General features: G+C 42.7%; 1 protein-coding gene across 4 annotated transcripts; it reads left to right on the top strand.

The window, feature by feature from the left end:
* Positions 1-311: 311 nt before the first annotated feature.
* Positions 312-6,253, top strand: LOC102983307 (acrosomal protein SP-10). 4 transcript variants are annotated; one of them, XM_007123724.1, is made up of 5 exons: positions 312-363; positions 2,987-3,059; positions 3,255-3,457; positions 5,238-5,357; positions 6,129-6,253. In XM_007123724.1, the coding sequence occupies exons 1-5, from the start codon at positions 312-314 to the stop codon at positions 6,251-6,253; spliced, it is 573 nt and encodes a 190-aa protein (XP_007123786.1). The 4 variants fall into 4 exon arrangements, with proteins under 4 accessions (XP_007123786.1, XP_007123785.1, XP_007123783.1 ...); XM_007123723.1 differs by having other exon boundaries at positions 2,987-3,055; positions 3,176-3,457; XM_007123721.1 differs by having other exon boundaries at positions 2,987-3,457.
* Positions 6,254-6,744: the final 491 nt, after the last annotated feature.

Below are 6,744 nucleotides of genomic sequence, written 5' to 3' on the forward strand. Positions count from 1 at the left end.
AGATTTTAAAATGTATTACATAGAGTATATGGTACTTTGGTAATATGAGTTTTTAAGGTAGGGCAGAGAGCCCCAATATACTACGGTGCATGAGCCTTCAACAGTACAATTTGCCGTGGGTTGCCAGAGGTCCAACCTGCCTGATCGGGCGACATGAGAACCTCAGAGCACAACCCATTGTGATGAATCATGGATTGTTTTTGAGGTTCTAGAATCCCAGACTCTGTGGCTCAGCACTGGGAAATTCTGTTCAGTTTTTTTCACGGCTCTTGGGTGCCCCACACCAGGGTGCCCTGTCTCCCAAAATCCAGATGAAGAAGTTTCTTCTACTAGTGAGTCTGTATCTGCTTGGATCTGCCAGAGGTAAGTCCTCTTGTCTTGGCTCTGGGTGGACATGTAAGAGGCACCTTTAAGGCATTTCAGCCCTTGAAGAAGGAAGGCCAGTATCTTAGTTACCCAAACCAATCTAACTCAAAATTAGGAGTAGCTGAACAAGTTCAACTCTGAGAGCTACTGAACCGGTGGTGAGTTCCTCCTAGTTATGGCTTCACCATCAGAGACTGGCTTAGCACAGACTCGTTCCTAATACTTTCAGCCACTTGATATTGTATCTGATGCTGTGTGAAATGAGAAGATTAGTCTAGGGGTTCTGCGGAGGTCCAGTGAAGGTTTGCCCCCGTGAACTGAATGTAGGGAATCCTTGTGTAGTTAATGTAGAAGGAGAGACATGAGGAGATGGGAGTGTGATATGCCTGGAAAGTCATCCGAGAACACAGCATGGCTCTGGGCCAGAGACCTTACAAGCCCCTCTTTCATTGGTCTATCCATCCAGTGGTCTGTATTTCCTCTTTCAGGACCCCCATTCAGGGTGGGCTCTGTTCCCTCCTTCCTCCTACAGGAGAAGTGAGAGGCCATGAGCTCTAAGCTGTCTGTTAAATGACAAAGTGTTTTCTGTAACGTCAGTTCTCAGAGATTTTGTCTTTTGCTTTCTTAGACTTTCAAAAGTTGACTCAGAAACGTAGCTACATAGCTACCAGACGGTAGTATGTGCTAGCCACTTGGTGGGGCAGTGAGTCATAAACTATAAGCATGATGAAGAAATTAGTGTGCTTTTTCAAGCCTCCCTTCCATATCACTTTGGTACCTATTAAACAGTAACTCCCCACTCCTTCCCTCCGGCCCGTGGCAACCATTATTCTACTTTCTGTCTTTGTGAATTTGGCTGTTGTAGGTACCTCATAAAAACGGAATTATATAATATTTGTCCTTTTGTGACTGGCTTATTTCACTTATTATAATGTTCTTAAAGTTCATCCATGTTTTAGCATATGTCAGAATTTCTGTCCTTTTTAAGATTGAATGATATTCCATTGTATGTATATACCACAGTTTATCTATGTCCATAGACACTTGGGTTGCTTCTACCTTTTGTGTGTGTGTGTGTTACGCGGGCCTCCCACCGCTGTGGCCTCTCCCGTTGCGGAGCACAGGCTTCGGACGCGCAGGCTCCACGGCACGTGGGATCTTCCCGGACCGGGGCACGAAACTGTGTCCCCTGCATCGGCAGGCGGACTCTCAACCACTGCGCCACCAGTAAAGCCCTTCTGTTAACTTTTGAAGGTTCAGTCAAGCAGATGATATTTCTGTAACAACTTTTTAAAATTAAAAATTCCTTAAAGCCTTAGTAAATCTTACCTTTCCTTTATCAATATATTCTAATGCTAGCCTTTTGAAAGTTATTGATTGTAAGGTCTTCAAATCACTCAGAATACATACATACACACACACACAAATATATATATATATATATTTGCAGGATTCTTACAGAGCTAGAGTATTTTGGGGACTTAGGCCTCAAAGATCCTGTAATTCTGTAATTCAGCTTTTGGCTAGGATTAATAACTTAGTCATTATAGTCTACTCACCACCCTTCTCTAGGTTACTCAGTCGAAATCAGTTACTCAGTCAAAGAGTAATCATTTTTAAAAAAAAGTAATAATCAAATTGTCTGCTTGGTGCTACACTTAATAAAATTAAAGTTGTACTTAAGGATATTTGTCTGACAGCCACTAATAAGCTGGATTAAATGTAGAAGAGAGTGATCAGAACAGAATGACCAGCTAAGAGTTTTGTAATTCCAAATGCAAGGTCAGGAGGAGGGAAAACTAAAATTAGCTGAGCACTTGAGCAACGGACTAGGCACTTCACAGTTTATCTTACTGAATACTCATGACAACTCTGTAAAGTAGGGGTAAATGGTATGTCACAAGGAATCTCAATTCAGGGATATAGAAGCAAAGATTTTTATCTTAATAATTAACAGCCACTTGGCTTTGTGTCCCCAACTCACATGGATTGGGGTTGAGTGTGTGAAAGAACATTAACTTGCCAAGTAAAGGTGTCTTAATCCCTTCTGGTAATTTTTATGGGTTCATTAGATATTTGTCATCTCTAGCTTAAAATTTATCTTGTCCAAAGTTTAAAATCTTCCACCCTCAGTTTCAGCTAGAATTACTCAGCTACTGAAACAATTTGCTTTCTCTCCCTCTTGTATTTCCATTCTTACCTTTCACCCACAGGGGAACTGGAGGGAGGCTAGTGGTGGACTTCTGATTACATGAATGATGGGACATCGATTTCCTGATGTTGGCTCTGTCAGGGAGGCACAGGTGCTTTTGGTGCTGGGTGAGGAGGCCCCCATGTGCCCACTCAGGGTACACAGATCCACACAAATATTGTGGATCTTAAAATTCTTCCCTTCAATCACAGAGGTGGTCTCTGTGTTTCCTTAACACCCCTGTCCTTCGTGGTCTCCCAGGTAATTGGTTGACTGCATCCAACATCTGCAGTATCTTCAGGTGCTTGACCTAGGCCCCCAGGAACCTAGGAACCCCACAACATTAGCCTTGCCCCATAGGAAAGAACTCTTTATCCAGACGTCCTCTCTCACCTTTACCATCTCTCTTCTGTTATTTCTCCAACCCAGGAGCATCAGGTCAATCTGATAGGCTTCCTGGCTCTATGGATCATCAAGCTTCAGTTCAGCAACCTTCAGGTGACTACTTTTCACTTGCAAACTCTTCAGATGGTGAGGCTTTATATGAGACTTCTTCAGGCGAGAACACTTTGAGTGAGCATGGTTCAAGTGAGCACACTGCGGTTGAACACGCTTCAGGTGAGCACGATGCAGTTGAACATGCTTCAGGTGAGCACGCTACAGTCAAAGATGCTTCAAGTGAGCACGCTTCCAGTGGACAACCTTCTGGTGAACAGCCTTCGGGTGAAAAGCCTTCTGGTGAACAGCCTACAGGTGAACAGGTTGCCAGTGAGAAGCCTTCAGGTGAACAGCCTGCAGGTGAACAGGTCTCAGCTGAACAAGTCTCAGGTGAAAAATCACCAGGCAAACAGCCATCAGGTGAACAGCCTTCAGGCATCCCGCCTTCAAGCACAATTTCAGGTGAGCCACATTTGGATGGGTGCCCATCCTTGACTTCAGGTGGGAAGTAGGTAACACATACAGAAAACCAATTTTAAGGAGTTTAGAAGAAAGAATAGTTCATACACTTCACAAACAGCTCTCCCAAAGAGAGCTGTTTACATTTTACATCTCTTTACAATAATCCCAGGTGGCAAGATCCAGGTTTTGTGGGGCCCTTTGGAGGTTAAACTGTTCAGAGGGCCCTCTTTAAGAAAAACAAAACAAATATAAAAGTACCAGCAGTCCCTCCAACTTCACCCTATGTAAGAAATTGTGAATACAGATGCCCACAGCTCCCCTGGAAGGGGCTCACGGAAGACAACTTTAGTGAGTTTCATGCTAAATCTGCCTCTTAACAAACTGTGCTAAAATGCTTTGCAAACCCTCTAAAGAGATGTCTAGCAGTGGAGCTGGTAGCTCTTCGTTTTTATGTTTGAACACGGTGTCAATGGAGATAATAAACAGTCAATAATAATAATAGAAAAGAGTTTTATTTGAGCCAAAGTGAGGACTACAGCCCGGAAGCCAGCTTCCCAGATTCATTTCTTCAAGGTTTAAAAGAAAAAAAAAAAGACCAGCACATACATGTACAGTATGTACAGTATGGTCTTGGCACCTGGGAAGGGAGTTTTATCATCAATGGAGTACTGAAACTGGCGTCCCATGAAGAGGGGTATTTAATCTTTATTTTTAACATGGACATTTTTTACTTCTGGTTAATGTGACCTTTTCTTTAATAATTAAAGCAGTTGTTCAATAGGCCACAAAGAGGCTGTTTTAGTTAGCATAAAATTCAAGTTAACTAATATATAAGCCAGAATGACTTCTCCATACCTCACTCAATATGTGAATATTTCTTTCATCAATGGAAAGTAAAGCATGCTGACACTTTTGTCTGTTAGATCCAGAAATAAGTTCCCAGGACAACTGCAATTCTTTGGCTCTTACTCAAAAGGGGTTCTTCAAGGAAGGAAAGAAAGATCCAAGGTTTAATGTCTCAAGTTATTACCAGACATAGACACTTTATATTTGACCCCATTACATAAGTAGCAGTATTCCAAATTTTCAGACTAGAGAAGTTACATCATCCGGCTAGAAAGTAGCAAACCTTGGATTCAAACTTAAGTCTGACTCCAAAGCCCATATTCTTTCCACTTTATGCTTCCTTGATTAGGGAATTGGCAGTAGAGGTAGAGAGGCAATATGGAATCGCTTCAAAGAGACTGCGCTTTGTGACAAACTGACCTGATTGAAAGTCACTTTGAGAATAGAGAATTGATGTAATGTTTGCAACATTACAGCATTCTAACACAGCTTATTAATCAGCCAGATTTCACTGCAAGTGTTTGTGCCTTGTGGATAAGTGAGAGTATGATGGGGAGTAGGAAAGGGAGCCAGTCACATGAGGAGTTCTATTGCTCCTATTGAGTTAGACACGGCAGAAGGGCATCTAATGATAAATGTCTGGGAAGCCACTGGGTGATGAATTAGAATAAAAGTCAGTACTAGAGAGATAAATGTGGGATTCATCAGCAATGAAAATCATAGATGAAGCAATAAGAATGAAGCCATTTCCTCTGGCACAGAAGAGAAAATATGCTCTTTCAGACACAGAGCCCTCACATCCCTAACAAGAACCAGAAAATGAAATGTGTTGTACCACCTACTTGTTGCCCATCATCCCTCCCCAGATGTGTGGCTCAAGGCTATACAACCTGGATCCTAAGGTTATTTCATCAGGCTGATCTTAAATTTTCAGGCCCAGTATTAAATTGCCACACATGCTCTTATATGAACGACCAAGGAAAATGTCTTCGAGGAGAGGGAGTCTGCTCCACTCAGGATTCCCAGCAGTGCATGTTAAAGAAGATCTTTGAAGGTATGTGGGGACTTCATGAGCCAGTCTTTGCCAGAGAACACATCAACCAGCTTGAGTACCGATGGGGAGGAGATAGGGTGGCAGGGGCCTGAGGAGAGAACAAGCTGTGATTCCCCAGAAACTTGGAGATTCAGTAGAAACTTATCCTTTCAAGAATCAAGAGCAGAATTCCAGCTATTGAGGGAGAGGCCCTTCCCAGCAGGCTTACGATGTCTTAAAAAGAGGCAGAGAGATTGGCTGTCTCTTCCTATTAAAGAAATGTGTGGGTTGCCCCTTGAGCCATTGAGACATTGACTGTAAGCTCAGGAATGTGTCTATCTTGTTCATGGCTATATATTCCAAGCACTTAGCACAACGTCCAGCCCATGGTAGGCATTTAGTAAATATTGAATAAATGAGTTAAGTAATAAACAGTTGTCCACCAGTCTGTATTCACAGGTTGGCAGACCTGTATGTGTGTCTTCCTACACCTCTCTACCCTTACACTCAGTCCTCATCCCCAAAATAAGGAAGGGATCTTGGTTATTTCCATCCCATGAACTTCCCTTGACTGCCTGACTTCCCTTGTGGTTTGTCTGGTCCCTCACTAGACAGAGTGGGCAACTGATTGGGGGAAGGGCCCAGAAGAAGCAGATGGAAGGGAGGAGAGAAAGAATATACAAGTTGGAGGACTTGGTCATGCATACATAGGGACACTGGGAACCATGAATGAAAGCTAAGATTGGAGGAGGAAGCTTTCTGCTCATTACAGTCTGTCTCTGCTTCTTTCAGGTGGAAAACTTCAATTCATCGTCCAGGACTGTGAAAACATGTGCCCATCCATGAACCTCTTCTCCCATGGAACCAGGATGCAACTTATATGCTGTCGGAATCAATCTTTCTGCAACAAGGTCTAGAAGCCTGTGCCCTTGCTTCCTGCTCTGAGTCAGGCAGCAAAAATCCTCCATCACCCTACTGGACTCAATTTATATTTAGTTTCTTCCCCAGTCAAAAACTAATCACATCTTCGTCTGTCAGACAGGAAGCTCAAATATCTTTCATCTCCTATCCATGCCCTGTTACACATTCTTCTCTGGCCTCCAACTTCCCTATCCCCTTACCCCATCTCTCAACACTCTTTTCTTTTTCAATAAATTCCACATGATTAAAGAATATAGACTCCAGACAGAGTCTTTTCCCATCAACCAGGGGCAGGGTCACTCTGAGCTTCCTTCTGCTCCACACAGTAAAGTAGATACATTTTTGTTCTTTCCTTTTTTTTTTGAATTTTTGAATTTTATTTATTTTTTTATACAGCAGGTTCTTATTAGTCATCCATTTTATACACATCAGTGTATACACGTCAATCCCAATCTCCCAATTCATCACACCACCACCACCCCCTCCT

Source organism: Physeter macrocephalus, chromosome 16 (assembly GCF_002837175.3).
Source record: "Physeter macrocephalus isolate SW-GA chromosome 16, ASM283717v5, whole genome shotgun sequence".
NCBI classification, from domain to species: domain Eukaryota; kingdom Metazoa; phylum Chordata; class Mammalia; order Artiodactyla; family Physeteridae; genus Physeter; species Physeter macrocephalus.

Bases quoted from the DNA above. Each gene is read 5' to 3' on its own strand.
- LOC102983307 (XM_007123721.1), top strand. From the start codon at position 312: ATGAAGAAGTTTCTTCTACTAGTGAGTCTGTATCTGCTTGGATCTGCC. The intron at 364-2,986 runs GTAAGTCCTCTT...TCTCCAACCCAG, and splicing joins TCTGCTTGGATCTGCCAGAG to GAGCATCAGGTCAATCTGAT. The intron at 5,358-6,128 runs GTATGTGGGGAC...TGCTTCTTTCAG, and splicing joins GTTAAAGAAGATCTTTGAAG to GTGGAAAACTTCAATTCATC.